General features: G+C 36.6%; 1 protein-coding gene across 1 annotated transcript in view; it reads right to left on the minus strand.

Moving 5' to 3' along the window:
- Positions 1-409: 409 nt before the first annotated feature.
- CA10 (carbonic anhydrase 10) overlaps positions 410-24,554 on the minus strand; it is a 550,225-nt gene continuing 526,080 nt past the window's right edge. Inside the window, exons 6-8 of the mRNA XM_074261822.1 lie at positions 5,779-5,933; positions 4,288-4,462; positions 410-1,249 (exon numbers count right to left, since the gene is read on the minus strand). Of these exons, the coding sequence (XP_074117923.1) occupies positions 1,227-1,249; positions 4,288-4,462; positions 5,779-5,933 (353 nt within the window). The 3' untranslated portion in view covers positions 410-1,226. The remainder of the gene's footprint in view (positions 1,250-4,287; positions 4,463-5,778; positions 5,934-24,554) is intronic.

Consider the following 24,554-nt stretch of genomic DNA (forward strand, 5'->3'; position numbering starts at 1 on the left):
GTGTATATATATGTGTGGGTGTGTGGGGGTGTGTATATATATATATATATGTATATATACATATATATATATATATATACACACCCCCACACACCCACACATATATATGTATATAGTCAAGTATGGGCTTTCCCAAAACATAGTAGAATTACAATTTAAAACAAAAGAAGCCTACTTGCCTTCTTATTCTGATGGTTAACTCATTAATGATGGATCATATAGTCGAACTGAAGTTATCTGCACTCGGCCAATGCATTTCTGATTGCATTTAACTCAATACAGCTTTCTGTATAAATGTCTGTTGAATTTACTTGAAAAACAAGGAAGAGATGAAAGAACAAGAATAGAAGTCTGGCTAGAACTGCAGGCTCATCCCAGGATAAAGAATAAAGCAAACCAAGGAACTAAATTAATTTGTTAAACACATTTATTGAGTTGTTAACAGTAACCAAACACAATGAATGACCTTTGGAAAACAAGGAACAGAAAATGAATCAGTTCTGATCTTGGCAAATCCTACTACAGATATGTGACAAATAGGGAAAGAATTCAATTTCTTTATAGTCTGCAGTGTTATATTTACAATGCGTATCGCTCAACATGTCTGTTAAAACTTTTTTTTTAAAGTAAATAAACAGAAGGATTATAACCTAGAAATTGGTTTCATCAACCACCTTCTTTGTTCTGACTTGCCAGTCACCCATAGGGAGAGGGTGCTAGGGCAGCTTTCCAGGGGTTACTTGATACATAGAGCAAAGTCCATCTGATGCTGGAGAAGCCATATGTTTCTTCTCTCTCTTTTTCTCATTTTTTTTTTTTTGGGAAGATTTCATATGTACAAAGGCTGAAAAGTCTCACCGCGTAGTTTCGTTAGTTCAGGAAAAAGGTATCAAAATTGTAATCACATTTGCTGAAGTTATTATCTTCTAAGACAGATCTCTTATGAATTACCTTTTTGTTTTTTAAAAAATAACTTGACTTCCCATCATGGCAGCTTTTGTGTGTGTCTGATTTATGTATGCGGGTGTGTATCTATGTGGGTCTGAGTCTTTCCTGGGCTACAGACTTGTAGCTACTGTCATGTAGGAAGGACCAGTCCAGAGAATGAATGAAGCTTGGGGCAGGGAAGGAGGAGGGAAAAAGGAAGGGAAGGGGGGCATTCTAGGTTACGTCAATTCACAGTTGTAGCATTTCACTGAGGTGGAATTCATCTGGGCTTGGTTTCTTCATTTGAGCAGCCATTCGTTTACTAAAAAGGGGGGAGGAAGAACAGAATAATTATTTTAATTTAATTTCTCCGAGACTCAGTTTCCCCAAATGTAAAATGGGGATGCTAATGAGAACATAGACACATAGAACACATATATTTATATGTATATATGTATACATGCACATGCACACAAAATGCTACATAAGTACTATAGCTATTATTATATCTAATTCATGCAGTAGAGGTAAGGGACAATGGATGAACCAACCCAAACAGTGCATTGATATATAAATACTCTAAGAATTTATGCTTGTATCTATTGAGCTGGTGGTCTATCCTGAACCACAGCCCATATGAACCTCTGTCTCTTGGTATCTCACTAATGAATGTTCTTAGATGAGTATCCTGCATGACATTGTCTTTGTATTTGCACTAGCTATCCCCCATGTCTGGAATGCTCTCTTTTATCTCTGTTTCTGCTTCCCTGGCTTTAACTCCTGCCTTCTGCAGGAGACCTTTCCTATTTCCTCTCCATTGCCTACTGCTAGTGAGATAAGCCCTTTAGAATTACCTTCTATTCAAAGAATTGGAAATTGAGGGGATGCCCCTCAATTTGGGGAATGGCTGAACTAAATGTAGTATATGATCATAATGTAATACTGTTGTGCCTTTAAGACATGATGAGAGGGATGATTTTAGGAAGATCTGGGAAATCTTATGTGAACTGATCCAAAGTGTAGTGAGGAGAACCAGGAGAACATTGTACACAGTAAAAGCAATATTATGATTATGATCAACTGTGAAACACTTAACTACTCTGAGTAATACAATAATCCAACAATCCCAAAGGACTCTTAATAAAAAATGCTCCCTGGAGAGAGAACTGATGAACCCTGATTAAAGATTGAAGCTTCCTTTTTAATTTTCTTTTTCTATCTTGTTTTTGAAACATGGCTAACATGGAAATATATTTGTATAACTTTTCATGTATAATTGATATATTGCTTGCCTTCTTAATGAGCAGGGCTGTTGACTGGAGTGAGGGTGAGAATTCAGAACTCAAAATTGTAAAAAGTAATATAAACATTTTTAAAAAAAGGGATTATTTTGAATTTAACCTGTGTATATTTTGAATATACAGAATTGGTTGTATATTGCCTCTCCCTTTAGAATATGAATTCCTTGAGGGCAGGGGTTTTGTTTTTGCTTTTTTTGTATCCTCAGCTCAGTTCTTGATAAATAGTACTTAATAAATACTTGCTGATTGACTTTGTGGGTTTTCTCTTACCACTGTGGATGTCCCACCCCTCTACAAGTTAGCAAATACCCTTTGGAAATTACTGTGGCCCAAAACTTCCCTAGCTTATAACTGGCTTGGTATTGGTAGGTGGGCCCTCAGAAGACAGAAATACAATTTTTCAGTAGATCTGAACATGAATCCTTTCTATGTTGGCTATATCTAGCATAGTTGATTTTCTTCCTGCTTCATTCACTTCTGAGGACTTATGCTTATGTCTGAGGACAGCTACATGTCACAATAAGGAATCAATAGAGGATTTTTGCAGACCAAATTGTTATTGTTACAGATCCAGTTAGATGGTGTAGTAGATAGAGTTCCAAGCCTGGAGTCAGGAGAATCCAAGGCCAAATCTGGCCTCAGACATTAGCTGGGCAAATCACTTCCCCCTGTTTTCTTCAATTTCCTCATCTGTAAAATGAGCTGGAGAAGGAAATGGCAAACCATTCCAGTATTTTTTTTTTTTATTTTCACAAAATTTAGTTATTTTTAGCTTTTAAAAAAAATTCCAAATTCTCTCTCTCTGGTCCCTCTCCACCCATTGGCAAGGCAAGTAATATGGTATCAATTATTGAAGTGAAATCATTCAAAGCATAGTTCTTTATTAGCCATGTTGCAAAAATAGAAAGAAAGCAAAAGAAAAAAGCAAGAAAAATAAAGTGACAAAATTATACTTTAATTTTTGCACTCCGAGTTCATCAATTCTCTCCCTAGAGAGGGATAGCATTTTTCATCTTGAGTCCTTCAGAATTGTCTTGAATCACTGTATTGATTAGATTACCCAAGTCATTTATAGTTTATCATCATTAAAATATTACTGTGTACAGTGATCTCTTGGTCCTACTTGCTTCACTTTGTATCAGTTCCTATAGATCTTCCCAGGACTACTGTAGTATATTTGACAAGAAAACCTAAAGTGGACTCAAGAAGAGTCAGATCTGACTGACTAAACATTGTTTTTGATACTACTATTTTTCAAATGAACTAGACCTGAGATTTCCTTTACACAGAGAAGTTGCAGAGAAGAAATGTCCCCTATTATTGCAGCTAATAGTCCTGGAGAACTGCCTAAGGCATAGCAAAAGTAAGTGCCTTGTCTGAGGTCACACCTTCAGCAGGTGTGAAAGATTTGAATCCAGGTTTTCTCAATTTCAAGGCTGGCTCTATCCACTTCCTCTTAAACAAAAGTCCACAATACATTAAAAGATCCAGAGGAAGGTGTATAACACATTGGTCAAGTCTCTATAAAGGATTTATGGAAAATCATGGATAAAAATCCCATAAGATGAGATCTGTCACCATGGTGGAATAAGACACCACCTTCATGAGATCATGGAACCATCAAGGACGCAACTCCTGCATTCTCTCACTGCTGTGGATGGCTGACCCTCTACAAATTAGAAAATACTCTTTGGAAATTTCTGTGGCTTCAAACTTCCCTTTATATGAATTCTGGGTGGACATCCCCTGAGGGAAGTTTGATATTTGACGACTCAGGCTGGAGTGGGGTAGAAAATTTATTTTTGCAATAGGGAGGTTGAGTTGCTAGGAAATCTATCTATTGATTCCAGATTATTGATAATGTAGTTATATCCCTATATATAGCTTTAATATTGTTCTGCAGATACTAGGGTATCTCCTAAGCCATTTTTTCTAAGGATTGTCCTCCAAACTGGTTAATGGTTAACAATAACACAGGGCCATGTTATAGAAGGATAGTACAGATAGGACAAGACAAAGCAGGTCAAGTCCTGGGGATCTCCTGGACAGTTGTGCTCACCTCTATATTGTAGCTTCTGAGCTCTGTTATTTGGGCAGTCCTTCCCCTGTAAACTAAAGTTGATGTTGGTGCGGATGCAGCGGTTGTTGAGTGGCTGAACAGGCCGGAAGTTGTCACTCATGCTCAGAAAGATCTGGGAGGGCTGATTCTGGCTGAGCAGTCGTAAGGAGTGCATCTGTGAGAAAGCAAGCAGCCGGTCACACACAGCCCATCCTAATATCTGGCATTAGTGGGGTCAGGGAGGAAGTCCTATGAATGATCCACTATGAAATACCCATCACTGCAAATTTAGAAAGTGAGGATGGTGGCAAAAATTCCCTTGCAATGAATTCAATTATCCTTCCTGTCCAATTATATCTCCTGCACAGAGGCAGCTAGGTGGTACATGCTCATGGTGGACTGTCCATCATGTTGCTGGGTATTTTTTCCATTGGTTGGTTGGCCAGAAATGCCTGCATTTTCAAACCCACCTGACCATATTCATAGTTGTTTTTTTTTTCAGACATATTTAAGGTTGGAATATTCCTTTATTCATAGCAAGTGATATCTTGCCATGGGGAACATTGATAATACTTGTTGGGCATTTTCCCCTCCCTTTAGTCTTAGGGCTTTAGTCTGTTCTGTTTATCCTTTACATTTTGAGGGGCTGTGAGAGAGGAATCCTAATCTAAAAACCTAAACCATGGGGCTCTTGATATACCTAGAATTCCAGATCAGATGTTGTAGTCAGTCCAGCAGGAAAGCTTTGAGGAGCAACAGTACTGGATGTTAATCCACTGGGGTTTTGGGCTTAAATCTGGTGGGATTTGTGCAATATAGGAATTGAGTTAATCTGTGAACCAAATTTCATTCTCTTTCCCAGAAACTAAGATGGTATGAGGAGAACATTGCTCCCCAGGAACTGGAGGGAAGGGTTTGCATAATGCCCATTTTTCTAGCTATAGTTTTGAAATAAATCTTCCTTTGTAAAAATTAATCTGGTGTAATTGATCAAAAGGAATTGATGTTAAAATAATAGGGAGGCCATTGACTAGAGTCAATGGCAGAGATGAAAGACTGAGAAATACACCTCCCCTAAGCTCCTGAGGGTATGAAGAACCTTGGGGGAATGGGTATAGATGCCCTTAAATATGGGATACATATTATATTTAAAAACACAGAATCATAGGATATCCCATCTGGAAGGATCTTTAAACCTGATCTACTTGAGTCCTTATGTCAAGGAAGGTGATACACAGTCTCAAGGAAGCAAAGTGATTTATTCAATATATAAAGTCAGAAAATGGCTGGGCTAGAGTTAGAATCCAAGTATTGTTTGTTCTTCAGTGTTCTTCTCCAGCACACAGGCAGATACTCTTAGACTCAACTGATGCAATTATATTCTTCTCTAGGGCAAAATGATGAAAGCATTTTAAATTCACATCACTTCAAAAGGCTGGGCTAATATTCCTACCAAATCATCTCCTTCCCAGAGACCACAGAGCTACTCACCTGCATCCTGGTTATGTAGACTGGTTTGTTCATTATTATCCAACTTGCTGTCTCATAACAGGGTGGGATAGTCATCGACCCATCATAGGTAATGAAGCTAGAAGTCTCAGGATACAGTTCTTCTATATTAAGCCCCTGTAGCAAATATGCATCATCTAGGGGGAAAAAAACAAGGCCAAAAACTTTCATCATGTAGTTATGTGAGAAATAGGATGATCTGAAATGCAAATGCAATTTTAATTCAATTTATTTCAATGGGTATTAATTGCTTACTATTTGCAAGGTACTTTGGAAAATTCTGGAGATGTAAATATACTCAAAATGAATCCTAGCTTCAAGGAGCTTACAATTGAAAGGAGGGTTATAACATGAACAGAGATAAGTATAATAATATAGGCTAGAAAGTGAAAGGGACAGAGGAAGTTCTGATTAAATGCCCTAAAAATATCTGAGGATGGAGAAAATATCAGAGTGAATATTTTCACAAAGAAAGTGACAGTTGAACTGAAGGAATAGAGATACTGAGAGTCAAAAGTGAGAAAGAGTGAATGGGTGTTTGGAAATCATTTGTGGTATAGACAGAGTGTACATATATTCTCATAGAGGCATATTGTAATATCATTGTGATACACCAATTTTAGGGAACAACAGAAGTTCAATTTTGCTGGGATGTAGGGTAGTGAAGGAGATAGTTAATATGTTATAAGTCTGGAAAGACAGATTAGAGCCAGGCTGTGTAAGGTCTCAAATGCCAGGCTTAAGAATTAGTCTTTAATCTGAGAGATAAAGTTGTCAGCAATGGGCCTCTAAGAGCTAGGGATGAATGACACTTCACGCTTTTGTGAGCCAGATCTTCATACTCATAACTTTAACACTTCAACCCTTGATAAGAGTATCAGTCTGTCATTGTTGTCTATCTTCTCCTACAAAGCCCTTCCTCTACAAGAGGAGACCCACCAAAGGTATTGGGAAACTTTCGCTGGATCTTTTTATATTTCATGGGTGCCAGTAAAGCCCTTTGTGTTTTTCATTTATTATTCCTCCCTTTCTTCCTTTGTAGAAAGCAGTCTTTTAAACTCACTCCAAGGAGTTTCTTTTTCCTCAGGGAAAGGGAGATCTTTAAAAATTCCAGATACTTGTCATAGTTCAGACTATTAAGCAGTCTTTCTTCACAACATTTTTTGCTCACAAAAGCTTTGTCAAGATGGGGAATATTAAAATTGATCCACCTTGTTAGAATTAATGTTGGAAAGTAAACATATTCACTGATCTGGGGGGCTCTTCAAGCAGGACCAGGAAGTATAGAAGCAATTTGATTAGTATCATATACTGAGACTGTGCAGGGAAACGTGATATTTTGCCATGGTTCTACTCTGACTTAGAACCATGGTTCCAACTGGACCCTGTCTTATTTTTTTTCTGTTACTCCAAAATCTCTAAGGAGTAACAATAAAGAAACACATCTAATGTTGAAGTATTGCTTACAGCAAATTCGTGTTTAAAAAGTGGAGAAAGTTGAGGGCTCCAGGGAAACTTTCTTCTGGGCTAGAATGCTATATCTCTGATCATATCCAAATACATGCCTTGTATCCCTATCCTAGAGATGTAGTGGAAATGATAACAGGTTTAGTACCGGATTCAAATTGCTGCTCATACTACTTGGATGAGCATGGACAATTCATGGGGCCCCTCGAGTCATTTCTTCATCTAGAAAGGAATGGAGTAGTATGCTCCAGATCTCATGAATCTATAATTAGTTTCTGTATTTATTTTCCCCTTTGTCTGAATTCCTTCCTAGACTCATATTTCAGTTCTTCTGATGTAGAAGGCTTTGCCTTTTTTTCCCTGGTTCTTCCAGGGACTGCTCCTCAAACTTCCAAGGCTAAATCCTTACTATTAAAGACTCAAAAAGGTTGGTCATCCACTGTCAGGCCTTGATAAAAGCTTTTCAATAGCCTCCTGCCAGACTCTGCTCATTCCAGATAGTGTTTACCTGCTGTATATTTAGGAGGCACAGTGGATAGAGTGCTGGGCCTGGAGTCAGGAAGACTGAACTTCATGAATTCAAATCAGGCCTCAGACATTTAGCTGCGTGATGTTGAGCAAATCACTTAACCCTATTTGCCTTAGTTTCCTCATCTGTAAAATGAGTTGAAGAAGGAAATGACTTATGGTTAATTCCAGTTATTTCTGCCAAGAAAACCCCATATAGGGTCACAGAGAGTCAAACATGATGGAAAAATGACTTAACAATAACTGGGGTATCTCCCTGTATCTCAATGCCTGATCTGGCTGATATTAACCATTTAGGTGCTTTAACTTTCTTATGTTCTTTGTTGTTGAGACCATATAGTGAGTGATAGGATCATAGATTGAGAGACAGGAAGGACCATCTAATCCACCCACTTTAGTTTATGGATGAAGAAACTGAGGACAAGAGAGAAAAATAAATTAAAAAAACTTGTCCCAATATCACACAGATAATAGTAAACTAAGTTTTGAACTCAGATTCTATAATTCTAATAGTTTTCTCCTCCATCCACCTTCTATTGACTCTACTGGTTTTATCTAATCTCCAAGTCCTGCCTACCCCAGCTTTATTTTATCCTATTAGATATAAGCCATAGCTCTAAAATACCACTAGCTCTAATTAGGGGTACCTATGAATCCTAGAAGAACCACTAGACGGTATGGCAGATGGAATAGCCTGGCCAAGCTGGCTGCTTACATTGGGGAAGGGCCTTGTTAAAATGGCTGGTCAAAGAATTGAGGAATGAACCTAGAAGGAAGAGAAGAATATAGATAACTTGGAAAGATTTGATCTCTAAAAAAAGCTCTTAATCTATGAACCTATGATTAGAGAACATAATGTGAGCAGGTATATGAGGAATAGCACAGTGGTTCCCCAAAGAGAGCAGTGAATGAAGAAAAGATACAGATTGCTATTGCTGTGGTAGCTCTCTTTGTAGTGGCAAAGCACTGGAAATTAAGATTGTGTCCATTGGTTAGGGAAGGGCTGAACAAATTATGGCCTCTAAAGGTAATGAAATAATGAAAGGGACAGTTTCAAAGGATCTTGGGAAGACTTGCATGAACTGATATAGAAAATAGTGAGCAGAATAAGAGGAAAATAACTTTGAAAAACCTACATATTCTGGTCAATGAAATGACCAACTATCATTCTGAAAATCAGTGATAAAGCATGCTTCCCTCTTCCTCAGAGAGGTGATAGATTTAAGATGCAGAATAAGATATCTGTTTAAGACATGGCAGTGAGGGAATTTTTTATTTGCTGTGCATATTTGTCATAAGGATTTTCTTTTTCAGTATGTGAGGAGAAATGGGAGAGAAGGTCAGAAGACTGTGCAGAGAATTGAATTTCAATAGGATGTGGAATAGTTACTGGTGATATTGAATTCCTATGGGTGATACCATTCTGAGTGTTTAATCTAGAACAGAGATAGTAGCCATAAAAATTGAGGAAGAGGATGAATTGGGAGGTTAGGATGTCAAATGGATAGGGATGAAGGTCCACAGAGAGAGGAACAGGGGAAAAGAGTTTTCTCTTAGGCTGTAGATCAAAATGAAAGGGATTTGAAAAATATATAGGATCAAAGGATCATAGGTTTTGAGTTTGAAGAAAACCTAATCTATTTAGTTCACTGTCTTTATTTAACAGACCTAGAGATTTAAATGACTTTGCCCAATGTCACAAAGGAAGTAGAAGAGACAGGATTTGAACCAAGGTTCTGCCTCCAAATCCAGCAGGAAATCATTACAATATAGGGACGGGGGGAGTTCCAAGTAAAGCAAAGCTTGTATTCAAATTAGAATATCCCTGGGATGGAGCATTTGATGATACTTTCTTCCAGAGGTTCCTGGGTAGATAAGTACAGTAGAGGTGGTCAGAAAATTATGATGGGAAGTGATTGAAGGAAGAAAAGTCTTTTGTTGTCCATAGCTCTCATGGATATGATTAGTCTCTAGTTATCATGATTCTCCTCACAGGCCAGATCTTGGCAAACTCTGTCAAGAGACAAGATGATATAGTGGGAAGAATGCTGACTTTGGAGTCTGAGAATGCAGGTTCAAATCTGATATCTATCACGTGCTGTGTGATTCTGGGTAAATTACCCTGATCCAGACTTAGTTCCTAATTTGTAAAATGATAATAATAATATCTACTTTTTAGGGCTGTTGTGGGAATCAAATGAAAAAATGCTTTTTAAATTTTGAAGTGCTCAGTAAATGCTAGTTATTGTTGTCATTATTATTATTTTTGCTTCAAGGATAGATTTCTCTATCCACTAGAACAAGCTGTAGCTATTCTGACCCCTAGTATAGTATAAATCTTTGAAGGCAGAAATGGTGGTATTTTAATGTATTATAATATTAAAAAATAAATTCTCACTCAAATAAGAGAATTTCTAAACACAGAACAATTTTGTTTTGTTTTTGTTATTTTGCCTTTACAACCCCAGTACAATATAGCAGGGACTCAATGTCTGCATTTGTTGAAATAAATGTTGCATTGGTAATCAGCTAACAGAAAGGGCATGTCTCATTGACTACTGTCAGCTCCCATTAGATAACTATGAAAATTTTTTTTTTGGATCCAAGAAGTCTTCAAAGTTTCTCTATAGAAAGAAAATGATTCCCAAAGAACCAATAAGCCCTGCCTTGGCCAGTTTCTCCAACTGATCAAAATCTGACTATCTCATTAACAGACATATATGCATATATATGTATATATGAGAAATATATATATATGTAGTTAAATAGATAGGTGAGTAGAAAGAAAAATAAATAGATGGGTAGATAGCTATATTGATAGATAGGTAAATAAATAGGCAGGTAGCAGAGAGATAAATAGATGGATAGATGATAAAGATAGATATATTGATAGGTAGTTAAATAAATAGAAAAACAGATGGATACATAGATATATTGATAGGTAAATAAATATTCAGGCATACAGGTAAAAAAGTCATAGATAGGTAAATAAATATTTTAATAGGTATTTAATTAGACAGCTAGTTAGCTAGATAAATAGAGAAACAGGTAAAAAGGTAGTCAGACAGATAAGATAGATAGGTGGATAACTTATTCTATAGCTAGGCACTATGGTAGGCACTAGGAATACTAATACATGCAAGCAAGGAAGTTTCTGCCATCATGGAAATTATATCCTAACACAAAGGGGAACCTAAAAGGACAAGGGGTAAACATAGTTTAGAAATGGTGGATGAAAAGTAACCTAGAGGCCTGGTTCCAGGTGAGTTAATTTCATTTATCAGAGCCTAGCCAGTTCTGGGGAAAGAGTCCAAAGTTCCGAAGCTTATTCTATTAGTTCTGCTGACCAATAAAACCTTAACATTGTTTTCTCATTAATGCTTCAAAGAAGACTAAACATACAATAAAGGTTATTCTTATGTACCATATTAGCTGTACCTATCAATATCTGCTAATAAATATCAGCTAATAAAGGCCTATTTTGACTTCTCACAATGGTGTGATCCTAAGTTCATGAAGGCTATGACTATATAGGGTATTGACCTAGAAAGCTATGAGTAATGGACTATATATCTGTCATCTCAAGACCATGTTCATGACCAAAGGCTTAGTCAATGATGCTAATTTTTTCTTTTTAAAGCCATAGAAACTCATGAAAACTATGTCTAAAGGTGTGGTGATTGTGATCTTCATGGGAAGGAATATCCTCACTTATGTAATCCTCTAAATAGCAAAGTAATATCATGCAATATTAATAATAAGATGGACTACTTAATATAAGCCAAAGACATACAATCAGAAGGGATGAAATTGCAAAGGTGCCAGAGAGTTCGATTGAGCACATATCTGAATGCTTGAGTAGAGACTGTGTGTAAGGATTGTGTGGGTGAAGTTACAGAAGTTGGCTGAAGAAAATATCATGCTAGAGTGTACTTTGAGAATAACAATAGAACATCTATCACAGTGTCAGGATGGAGGATGTGCACCTGGACCAGAAGTGGTGAGCCAGCATTTGTCATGTGGTGGCATTTTGTATAACATCTGAGTCTGCATGGTAACTATGACAGCATAGAATGGATGCCCTTGTAGAAACTACTCGAGGGAGTCCAAGCTAAGAAAAAGCCTTGGATGTCTGCTTACTACCTTCCCTTCATCAAGGGTTGATTACCCATCCCCATCCTCACTGTGCTTCCCCCTCCCCCAAGTATAGTAGTAATAAATCTGTGTATGTATATAAGTTTGTGTGTGGGTGTAAAGGAAACTTTTTGTATATTTTATAAATCAGGATTCAGTGTCCAATTTCTCTCTATTAATTTCACATTGTAAGATTTAGTGTGTGGCCAACAGCAGAACCAACTAAATAGTGCTAATATTATATTGTGGAGACAGAGCTGATTTTAGAGTCAAAAGAATTGAGTTTAAGTCCTGAGTTTACATGTCACTTAACTGCTTGTGTGGTTTTGCACAATTCATTTAACTTCTTGTTCCTCATATTCCCCATATGTAAAATTTTAGAATATTGGACTAGAATAATAATAACCAGCATTCATATAGCATTTGATGAAAATCTCCTTTGATCCTCAACAACAACCCTGGGAGATAGATACTTTTATTCAGTGGTATCGAACTCAAATAGAAATGGGCCATTAAACCATATTGTGATTTAATCCTTTAAACCAATTTAAACATTCTGTTTAATATATTTTTATTTATTTTGTTAATTTTTTCCCAATTAAATTTTAATTTGGCTTCTCAGTACTTGGTGCTTCTTTTCTTATTTCCATTTTATAGATGAGGAAACTTAGGTGACATAGATTAAGGGATTTGTTCAGAGTCAGAGTTTCACCCCTATATCACCTAGCTGTCTCTGCGCAGTTGAACTTAAATTGAATTTATGGTCTTGTTTGGCTCTAAGTCTATGTTCTATTTCAAATTAGGTTCCAGAGAACTACAGGCTCTAAGAATCTCCTCCACTGTCAGGATCCTTTCATACAGTTTCTTTTTTTTTTATTATTATAGCTTTTTATTTGCAAGATATATGCATGGGTAATTTTCAGCACTGACAATTGTAAAACCTTTTGTTCCAAGTTTTCCCCTCCTTCCCCCTACTTCTTCCCCAAGATGGCAGGTTGACCAATATACCTTTCATACAGTTTCAGACAATCTCTCTGTTTCCAAAAGAATAAAAAGTCTTTACCCTTGCTTACGTGATGTATAATGAGCTCATATTAAATAGCTCCAAAATTACTTTCTCTAAAACAACCTTTGAAGTTGGCAATATAAGCACTATTATTTCCATTTTATAGGTGAATCCCTTGTCTATGATATATCATTAAACCCCAACAAACCCAAGATCTCTTAAGCCTACACCTTGTGATTTTTCTACTACATGTTACCTATGCAAGACAATTGAGGAGACCCTGAAAGATGCTAATACCTTATATTATCAATGGGTGTATATATATAGGCACTGGTCCCTGTCTGTCTTTGGCTTGTGAGCTAAATATAAGTTAAGAAAGAAATTCCTTGTACAATGGCTATCCAGAATATTTATTAGGCCTAAGATTATTTTTCTCTTCCTTTTTAATAAATTTCTTTCTGCTCTGGCCTGGGCCTAATACAAAATTGAAACAAAATAAGACACTCATAGATCATTAAAGAATTAACAAAAGAATAATTTCTTAGCCATAGTCACAGGGTATTGAACAAATATAAGCAGTGGAGACATCTCAAGTTATTCAACTAATTCAGTCTCTCTTGTCCGAGTTATCCATTGTGTCCTACTAACTGAGAATCAGAATGTTCTTCCCAGGTTCTGAAGTGGCTACAGTAGTATAATGGATAGGATGCTGGGTTTGGAGTCAGCAAGACCTGACTAGCTTTGTGAGTCTTGGCAAGTCACTTAATCTTTGTTTGCCTCAGTTTCCCTAACTGTAAAATGGGAAATAATAGCACAGCACCTTAGGCTCCAGTGAAGATAGGTATTTATAATACCTATAAACACTAGATATTATTATTACTATTATACTCTGGTGTTTAGGGAGCAAACTCTGAACCACATCTAGAAGAAAGTATCAATATCTTTAAAGCAACAACTACCCTAACTTGCAAAGGTAGGGGTATTAGGTGGGAGAGTAACAGTGGGAAGTAACTTTCCAATTTTAACGATTTAATCAAGGAGGAAAACATAACTTGTTGGGCCTGACTCTTGATGACCCCATTTGGGGTTTACTTGGCAAAAATAGTGGTGCAGTTTGTCATTTTCTTCTCTAGTTAACTTTACAGATGAGGAAACTGAGGAAATCTGAGGCTGGATTTGAACTCATGAAGATGAGTTTTTCTGATTCCAATCCTAGCATTTTATCTGGTGTGCTGCCTTCTTTATTGCTCTTTCTTTAGCACACTTTATTTGGTATTGCTGGTTAAGTGATTGGGCAATGTTTTGAGGGAAATGCAGAGGGGACCAGAGATAACATCTGGATTTAGTAGTGAAGAACGCATGAGATCATCTGTTTTCATATAATTACATGTTTTTTTTTTAATTATTCAGGCTTTAAGTCTCTTTGTTCAATCTCTTCATGTGTGGGGTACAGAGCTGTGTAGGGATGATGATTTCACAGGAATGCCAGGACCAGTACAATATCTGGTTGACTTCATTGCCAGCATGATCTGGATTGGCTCTATTGTGGAAGTGATTCAAACCCAGGAGCCACATAGAAAATTGGAAAGAGAAAGGAGTGAAAAAAGGAAATGGCAGCTGAGGCAAGCATCCAGCCGTACCTGTCCTCTTCCTCTTGCCAATGTTAGCTTGCAATGGTCCGTGGCATCCATAGGCATTAAACTCTGGAACATTTAAGCAGCACTTATTTTCAGCTTAGAGGTAATAATAGGGAGGCATAGATGCATGAGTCAGATCATGGAGTAGAGTTATTGGGACTTTGGAGATGGATTAGACTGTTGTCTTGTTCAGAATCACAGAAAGCTTCCATAGCACTCCTCTATCCCAATGCCTGCCACCTCTGGTGAGTAAGCTTCCTGTGCACTATTTTACTGCGAGTTCTGTTATAAGATATTGTACTTCTGGGCTGTATGGCAGAATTAAGAAGGAGGAAGTGGGCTCCAACCTGAATGTGGATTTTTAAGTAGGAAGGGGGGAAGTAATGTTTTTATTATTATTTTTCATAATATTTTCATAATACAGTCTTGATTCTTAACAAACTTTTATTTAATCAAATTAAATTGTTGTTTCACCATGATCTTAAAGTGAATGGTTGAAACAAAACTGGATTTGAAAGGACCAGGAGAGGCTACCATGTGGGAATGGAGCTGACAAATGGAACAATCAAAAATGACTCACACCTCAACAAAAAATAGTCTGAGTTGTGACAGTAAGGAGGAAAGTATAGGGTGATTGACAGCCAACTGAATCATAGATCTTATTTGATGACTTTTTCAGCTGTTTCAATTGTGTCCAACTCTTCATGACCCAACTTGGGGTTTTTCTTGGCAAAGATACTAGAGTTGTTTGCTATTTCCTTCTCCAGATCATTTTGTAGATGAGAAAATTGTAAAGAGTGTCAAATGACCAAGATCACATAGGTAGTAAATGGCTGAGGCAGGATTTGAACTCAAGTTTTCCTCTAGTTGACTAGCTCGATGGCAGGATTCAACTACAATAGTATTTAATAGAAACTTTCAGGAGTTTCAATAGAAACTTTACAAAGTCAGAAGACCTATCTCTGCTACTTAGAATAGTCACTTCTCTCTGGGTCTCAGTTTCCTCAACTGAAAAATGAAGAAGTTGGATTTAATATTCTCTCAGATTCCTTCTCTAACTTTTTGAAAGTGTCATGTCTGTAGAAAGACAAATTCTCTTCTAGGCATAAGTTGCTCCCTGAAACATAGTAGTATTCTTAAGGAAGCATATTGATCTATGTTTATGAAACTCCAGTTATCTGGATAATTTTATTGCGATGGAGAATAGAATAAAGTTACTTATTTTAAACAGAATAAGTAAAATAATGGTTTATTTAACTTTCTTCTTTTCATCTGAATATTATATTCTTGTCCATACTCAGCAAGTTCCTTGAATCCTCGGAGAGGGAATAACCTGGCCCCTTTAGTTCTTTGCAGATGACCTGCTCCCCAAGACTCAATTCAGTAGAAAATGTTACACAGGTCAGTTTCTAGTAGACCAAGCATAATGTCGTAAGAAAAGGAGCTGAGAGGATTGGAAATTATACATTATAATCATCTCATTTTATGGGGGTGGAAGTTGAGGTCCATAGATGGGAATATCTTGCCTAAGGTCACACAAGTTATAAGTAATTGAGCCAGAATTCGAGTTTTGTTCACATTGAAGCTGGTAAGAGAAGAAAAGGACAATTTAAAAAGTTGGGTATATTGAAGATGACAGGAAGACCTAGCCGAGCTATATGGAGGTGATGAAAACTGACAATAAACAGAAGGTAGTGCTACTTGATGCTTAATTTGCTTCTTTTTTTCTGCCAAGGAGAATGATCTTTGGTTTGGAAAGGTCAGAATTCAAATGGCTAATTGGGAATTGATGCCCAAGGTAAGTAAGGAAATAGCAAGAGAGCATCTGACTGCTTGTGATGAATCCAGGTCCATGGTTCAGAGGAAAGATATCCTTAGATAATGAAAGAATTGATAGATGTGAGTGCTGAGCCACTGTTGATGCTATTTAAAAAGACTGAAGAATAGGGAAAGTATTATAGGAGTGAAACAAGGCAAATGTTTCCCTGATTTTCATAAAAGGAAAGAGAATCAAATCTAAAACTTGATTGACTGGTGAAATTCTAAAATGTATTATTAAAGAGAGAGTTGCTGAATACATATAAAAGAAAGAGATGATTGGAAAAAGCATGGTTTCATCAAAAACAGATTATGCCATATTAACCTTATTCTCTTTTTTGACATGGGTACTGGCTATAGTTCATTTAGTTTTTAGCAAAGCACTTGATTAAGTATTTCATAGTATTCTTATAGAAAAGAATGAAAAATGTAAGCTAGGTAATAGTTTAATCAGGTGTATTCAGAATTTGTTGAATAAGTAAGCTCAAAGAATAGTCATTAATGGTTCATTGTCAGCTTGAAAGGAAATCTCTTGTGGAGTGCCCCAGGATGCTGTCTTTGTGCTATTTTATACATACATATATACATATATATTTATATGTAAAACATATAAATATATACATATACATAAAGATATTCACACACATATATGTATGTTTATAATTGTCTTGGATAAAGATATATGGATGACAATTTGTTGATGACACAAAGCTGAGAGAGATAGCTAATATATGGGATGACAATCAGAATCCAAAATTATCTTAACTGTATAAATCATTAGACCAAATCTATTGAGATGATACTTTATAGGGATAAAGATAAAGTTAAAGTTAAAATTTTTTTGTGAATTCAAAATTGATGAGGTATCAGTAGGTCGCTGATTGTTTTGGAATGAGATGAAGCTTTTTGTGGTCTACAAGCTCAGTATGAGTTGGTGGTATGATGGCCAAAACAGCTCATGTGATCAGATATAGCAATATAAGAAATAAAACTTTGAGATTTAAGATGATAGTCTCTCTCTAACTTATTTGTCAACTGGAGGAAGATGACGGACAAAGACAACATTAGTTAAGAATATATGATTTTATTTTAAAATCTTACCAAGAATGATAAAATATTTTGAGCAAGAATACTTCTTAAAGTAGAAAAAAGTCCCAGATTATAAGATCAGTTTAAAGAATGCCTGGCAATAGATCCAATTAAGTGAAGTCATTTACCCCAGAGCCTTTAAGGGTAAAAATGGGAGGAGAATAACAAACAGAAGAAAAGATGAGTAAAAGAATACCATGATAAATTGGTTTTTTGGTTTTTTTTGGTATCACCAAGAGCAGTGGAACCATCACAGTCCCAGATGTACTTAGAGGAAATTAAAAATGACAATAAAGGGAGCAAAACTATAGAAAAAAAGCTAGATAGGACCAAATCTATATAGAGACTATAAATGCTGGAGAAGATAGAAATTGTGAAAATGCTTTGAGATTGATTTGAAGGTGATTTGGTGAAGGGAAAGATAGTAGAGGTATGGAAAAATACTCAAATTTTGCCAATAAACACAGGCACAAGAAAACATCAATAACTATTTAACTATATACTCCCCAAAACAAAATCATCATGTAGGCATCATATAGGTAGACAGTACAACCTCTATGGAACAGTTAGGAAGATACAAGAAGGATTTTTCAAGTATTATTCAACCACATCCTTTACCATTTTTAATTGATTAGAAGATAGAGAATATAGGCTTTATTTATTGATATATAATAAATTATAAATATTTATAATTTGTAATAAATTGTAAATACAATAAATATTGATTGGTTTATTGATTATAAAAAACAAATTCAGTAAAAAAAATGTTACCTTAAAGGTTCTTTTCTAACAGGGAATCTCCCAACCACATATGCTTTATTCAGGATTGCTAGAAAGATATAACAATAGGAATAACCCTTTGATCATAAACATCAGGATGCATATAAACAGAATAGGGAGAATCACGTTCACCAAATGTGGTGGAAGAGATCCAACTCTGAGTCCAAATTGAAGCAGCTTCTGTGTGGATACACCAGATGCTTGTGATTTTGGATATTTGTACTGTTTGCAGAGAGACTTGAAATACTGAGATTTCCAAGCATTCAAAAGAGTTTGGCTTTGCTAGTCACACAGGAAAGGCCAAGTGGTTGAAGAATGTCTAGTTTAGATTATGACATGGATTTGAATGTACAACCAATAGAGATAATTTATTGGTTGTATCTAGGACAGACAATAGAGATGAACAACACATTCAGCCTAGAATTGAATAAGAGGAGAAGATCAGGTCGAATTGCCTCATAGAAACTGCAAAATTCCTTCCCTATGCTTTCCATGGAAACAAAGGTCCATCAACTTAATGCCAGTATTAAATAAATATTGTTGCATAGCAATAAGATACAGAATATAATGCAGCTCTTCTACTCTTGTACAACTCTGAATATAACAACATTTCTATAGCACTTTGTTTTACAAAATGCTTTACATATATTATCTCATTTGACTATCACAAGAGCCCTATAAGTTAGATGTTAGGTTCTATTATTATTCCCATTTTGCAGATGTGTAAATCAAAGAAAGGAGATGACTAATCCAGGATCAAACGGCTTTTTAACTATTTGAATTGGCATTTCAACTCTGGTTTTCCTGATTCCCAAGTCCAGAATTTCTTCATTGTGTTACATAGTAATTCAGGAGACACAAGGGTGGCTATTATTACACATATTGGTAGTGAGAGGGGCAAATAAAGGTGGCACAGTGGATAGAGCTTGAGCTTGGAGTAAAGAAGACCTGAGTTCAAATTTGGCCTGTGTTATTGGGCAAGTCACTTAATCTCTGCTTGTCTTAATTTTATGAACTGCAAAAACAAACAAAGAAACAAACAAAAAAACCACAAAAACCCACTATCTAAACTTTTAGGATTATTGGGAGGATTAAAAAAGATAAGATTTGGAAAAATTCCCTTCCATTTGGGAGCACTTAAGGTAGATGGTCTTTGGTCCTTTCCAATCTTAGTATTCTGTGAATTTGAGCCTTCACATCTAGAGTTTCCATGAGGATGCAGGAATTTCCCTTTGATTTTCTATATGTCTACTTTGGCTTTGCCTAAGAAGCCTAGAAGTCAGATTGTCCTTAGGGAGTTGAATCCAGTAGAACCAGTGCTAGATTTAGAGTGAGAGAATTTGTTTTTTCATCCTCACTGTAACCTGTTTATTATATAACTTTGGTCCAGTTAGTTACCCTTAGTGAGGTTCATTTTTCTCATCTTTAAAAATAGGCTAGATCACCTACAAGGTGGTTCCAAGCTTTGTGATACCTATGTATTTCCCACCCCTGACTTACACTTAGCCTTTTTAGGTGCCAACATGAATTGGAGGTTTGATAAAGAGGGAGTGGGTAGTTTCTTTGGGAGGGTCTTCTGATTTTTACAGGTTTTGGGGCATGAGAGTTTTTTCCTGGCTGGAGATGAGACTCTAATCTGAAAGATGGCAAAGAATGACTTCCAGAACACAGTCCTGGCTCAAGTCCTTTGGTTAAACTTTTCCAGAGTCGGCTGACTGCCAGTGCAAAAGCCACTGTCCCCTTGACATGCAAAAGAAGCTCCAGATGCTGGAGACACATGATGTAGAGAAGGGACAGTCCAAAATCCATGAGGCATGAAATATGAGGATATTTTGATGAGACTAGTTTGGGTTTCCTTGAAATTCTGGAGTTGAAACCCTTTCCTTTTCAAGACTTTGATCTCTTTACTGTTTTTAATCTATTCCAATAAAGAATGGGAGTGAAGGGAGAAAGTTCCTCTTACCTGTACTGAGTGGCCACTATCAAGAATTGTTATCATTTAGCTGGGATTTGGGGTTGCTTGTTTATGCATTTGAAATTGCATCAAAACTAGATCACTAGCAAATTTGTGATAATGATTTAGTTTAACTTGGTGGAAAGACTGTAAATGAAAATGATTCACTAGAAGGGAAGATGTGAATTATTAAAGGATTTGTAAATTCAATTTAGGGCAGCTGGGTGGTGACATGGATAGAGTCAGTTAAGACTTGAATTCAAATCTGGCCTCAGTCACTTTCTAGCTATGTGATCTTGGGCAAATCAGTTTGAAGGATATGAGAGTCGTGATTCATAGGTTGAAAGAATTCAAAGGGATTCTCTGAAATTCACAAAGGAATTTATTTACACCATAGCTGAAGGGATAATCTCTAAAGGAAGTCTAGTAAATTAGAAATGGTTTTGGAAAAAGTTTTTATATTGAAAATTTGGGGTTTAGTTAGCAGGCTAATAGATTATAAGGTTGTAAATTGTAAAAGAGAGATAAGAAGGAGCTAAGATGTCTTTTCATCCAGGTAAGGAGACAGGATGTCTTTTAGCAAGGTATATATCAGCTAGGATGGGCTTTTTGCAGAGGACAAAATAAGGAGCAACAGATACGAGATTTTATTGTTCTTCATTCCTTAGCTAGGTATGCAATTTTGAATAGATCCTTGGCTCTGATCCATTATCTCTCCTGTTTTTGTTTTTTTTTGGGGGAGAGGAAATTTTGGGGACAAGAGGTGGGGATCCATCAATTCAATCTGTTTGCCTCATTTTCCTCAATTGTAAAATGAGCTGGAAAAGGAAATGACAAACCACTGCCAAGAAAACCCTAAATGGGATCATGAAGAGTTGGACATGACTAAAAAACAACCAAAAATTACTTTGAATTTTGTCAGAACAAACTCATTGGGGAGGGGGGCAGAGTTGGAAAGGGTTGGAACCACACATTTAATGGAATTTTGATCAAATTGGACTTATTTCTGTTGCTCATATAAGACACTCCATCTCCTGTCACTGTACTGCCTGTACTATTGGTGAGTTCCTCCTGGAATCTCCATTTGGGGAAGGCGGCTCCAACTGGCCCAGCTTCATTCCCCTCCTTCTTATGTTTTAGATATTCTATAGACATCAATATCATGCCATTCCTCAATATGAATACATCTTTTTGTAGGTCTTCCCTTATTAGAATGTAATAATCCCATCATCCCATGTCAGAACTATTTTTTTTCCTTCTTCTAACATTTGTAAATCTAGCCCTTAGCACAATGCCTGGGCACATAGTAAGCTCTTAATAAATGCTTGCTGCTTTGTCCTATCTGTTCCTGGAATTCATTTTTTCTTCCTTTCTACCACCATTTCTTTTTTTCAAGATGAAGCTCAAGGCCCATCTTTTGAATAAAGCTCTCCCCATCCCCTTCAATCCTCTCTTCTAAACTACATGGCATTTAAATACTTTGGATTTCATTTATTTACTTTATATTCATTCTGCATCTCATTATAAGTGTACCCATTGTCTTTGCCATTAGCATGTAAGCTCTTTTAAAATTGAATTAGTTCATTCTTTGTATTTGTATCCCTAGCTCTGCCATAATGTTTGGTATAGATTAGTAATAAATGAAGGAAAAGAGAGAGCAGGAGAGAAGAGAGGAGGAGAAAAAGGAAAGACAGAGGAAAAGAGAAGAAAAATGGAAAGGGGAGACAGGAAGATGGGAGAGAAGGAAAGAAAGGAGAATTGTCCAACAGCATGAAACCGTGGAAAGAGTGCTATCTTTGGAATTAGGGGACCTGATTTTAAATCTTGCCTGTTCTATTTTACTCCATGTATATTCAATTTCCAGAGAATTCAGTTTCCACATATAGAAAAGAAAGAGGCACTAGATGGCTATAGAAGCCATCCAAGTTTTAAATTTATGATCTTACTAGTTTGAACTGGTAGCCCTGGAAGTGGTTAAGTAATCAAAGAAGGCAACCAATTTCCCCTTTGCTCTGGAATATTGTGCACATTAAAAGGGCAGTGATTTACCAGAGAAAGTCTTGCTTCTCAGAGTGAAAGGAGAGTTGGCTTCCCAAGCATAGGAAGTTCTACCTCTCTTCCTCTGCTAGTTCCATCTGGTGATTAAGCAATGTAAGTGACAGGCAGGTAGTCAAATATAGAAGCTGCACTAATGAAAAGGTTCCTATATCAAATATGTCCAGAACCAACCTTTTCCATACCAGTGATGTAAGCGTCATGTTACTCTGGCTCTGCAGCCTTGTTACTGTGAGGTCAGGCCTGGATGAACCAAGCTGATTTTGGCACTTGTAATTGTCTAAGTTTTCATTGTGTCATTTGGGGGATTTAATGAGGCTTGAACTTAAGCTGTTTTAGATCTGAAGTTTAACACATTGAATAAGAAGGGGAAGCATTCTGCATAATTTTATTAAAAGGTCAAAGTGATTTGTTTAACTGAGCTTGCATTAGATGCACATTGATTACTCTAGTGTGGGGCTAATCTTATTTTATTTGGGCAGGAGGAGGAAGAATGAAGGGCAGAGCAGATGGATTTCTTGGAGCAAAGAGAAAAAGTAGTTGCATTTTTCCTGGGATAAAAAATGCCCATCATATTTGAAGATTTGTAAATGGTGGATATGTGGAGAAAGCTACTAGAAAAAGTAGGGAAAATGATCTATTTTTGAACACAGACTTTCTCTTTGGAGTAATAGTGATTGGTTTGCTGAAGGTATCTTCATGCTGGGATTCCCCATGTATTGGGTCTGCTTTGAATTCAGTCTAGAGAGAGGTATTTACTTTTATATTTCCATGGATCTCTGGTCTCATAAATGGGAATTCTCCCTCCAGCTGTGCAAATTGAATGAATGCATGCTCTCTCCTCCTGTGGTATCCTTGTCTATGTCAATCAATCATAGTGGTATCTTCTTATCACTCACAGCTCTATGGGAAACAATGGATTTGGAGCTGGAAGGTTTGTTCTTTTTCTTTCATTTGCTATGTGTGTCCTAGATAATTAATTTTATGCTTTTATACCTCAGTTTCCTCATGTATAATATGAGAAAGATGGACTAGATGACCACTACAGTCCCTTTTAGTTCTTCTTAGAAATTTCATTCCCTATTATCCTGAGGACAGGGATTATTTCTTTGTATTCCCAGTCCTTAGATACATTATCTATTGATTGTTAGACTGTGCTAGAGGTGTCCTATAGGCACCTAAATAGCCCAATGGATAGAGCACCAGGCTTAGCATCTGGAAGATCTGAGTTCAAATTTAACATGAGAAAAATAAAATTAATCTGTAATACTTAGTAAATGATTCTATTCTACAATTGACCCTATTCTGTGTTACTACTATATTTTGTCTTGGGTTAACCTCATCAATGAAGTTTTCCCTTTGAGTTAGTTTAAGGGTATAGTTGAAAGGAAAAATTGTTATTTTTCATGCTATTGGCTCTTGAGATATCATCTGCTTGCTGTCTGGAAGCCTCAGCTAGCTTAATCTGGTGCTATACCCCAAAGACAAGTCATCTGTTTTGTCTGTCCTTGTGCAATTAGGAGAGGTTTGATCTCCCTCAAGGGGACAACAAACCTAGTGGTTCATATCTCCTAGCCAAGATGGCAAGAGGTGGAGGAGTCTCATAAAATAATGAATATTCCTTAATTGTCAGAAAGGGGCATAATTAGCCATATCTATATGTCATCTCACTTTTCTCAATATAGCCACTAGTAATGATCCCCAACTACCCAAACCCTCTACTTTCCTGACTATTAATAGAGGGTTCCTGTTTCTAATTGGGGTCTCATTGAGGTGGCCAGTCTGACCCAGTTGGCTAGCAGTTATATGAATCACTGTTAATAAACTTATTTTGCTTGTGTTATGTGCCTCAGTTTACTTTTATTGCATTTACTCTTTTGGGCCTCAGATACTAAGTGCAAGGCACTTACCTGCTATTTGCCTCAATTTTCTCAAGTGTAAGATGATGCTAACAATAGAACCTACCTCCCAAGATTGTCTTGAGGATCAAATAAGAGGTGAGTTTTTTTTGAGACACATTTTCTTGTTGAGTCTTCAACTCAACAAAAAAAAAAAAAATTGAGTTTTCAATTGTGTCTGACTCTTTGTGAGCCCATGTGGGATTTTCTTTTCAAAATGAATGGAGTGGTTGACTATTTCTTTCTCTAGCCAATTTTACATATGAGAAAACTGAAGCAGACAGTAACATGACTTGTCCAAGATCACACAGCTACTAAATGTCTGAGACCACATCTGAACTCAGGAAGATGAGTCTCATCATTCTATTTACTATGGTGGTTAGCTGCCCCAT

The sequence above is a fragment of the Sminthopsis crassicaudata genome, chromosome 4 (assembly GCF_048593235.1).
Source record: "Sminthopsis crassicaudata isolate SCR6 chromosome 4, ASM4859323v1, whole genome shotgun sequence".
Lineage (NCBI taxonomy): Eukaryota > Metazoa > Chordata > Mammalia > Dasyuromorphia > Dasyuridae > Sminthopsis > Sminthopsis crassicaudata.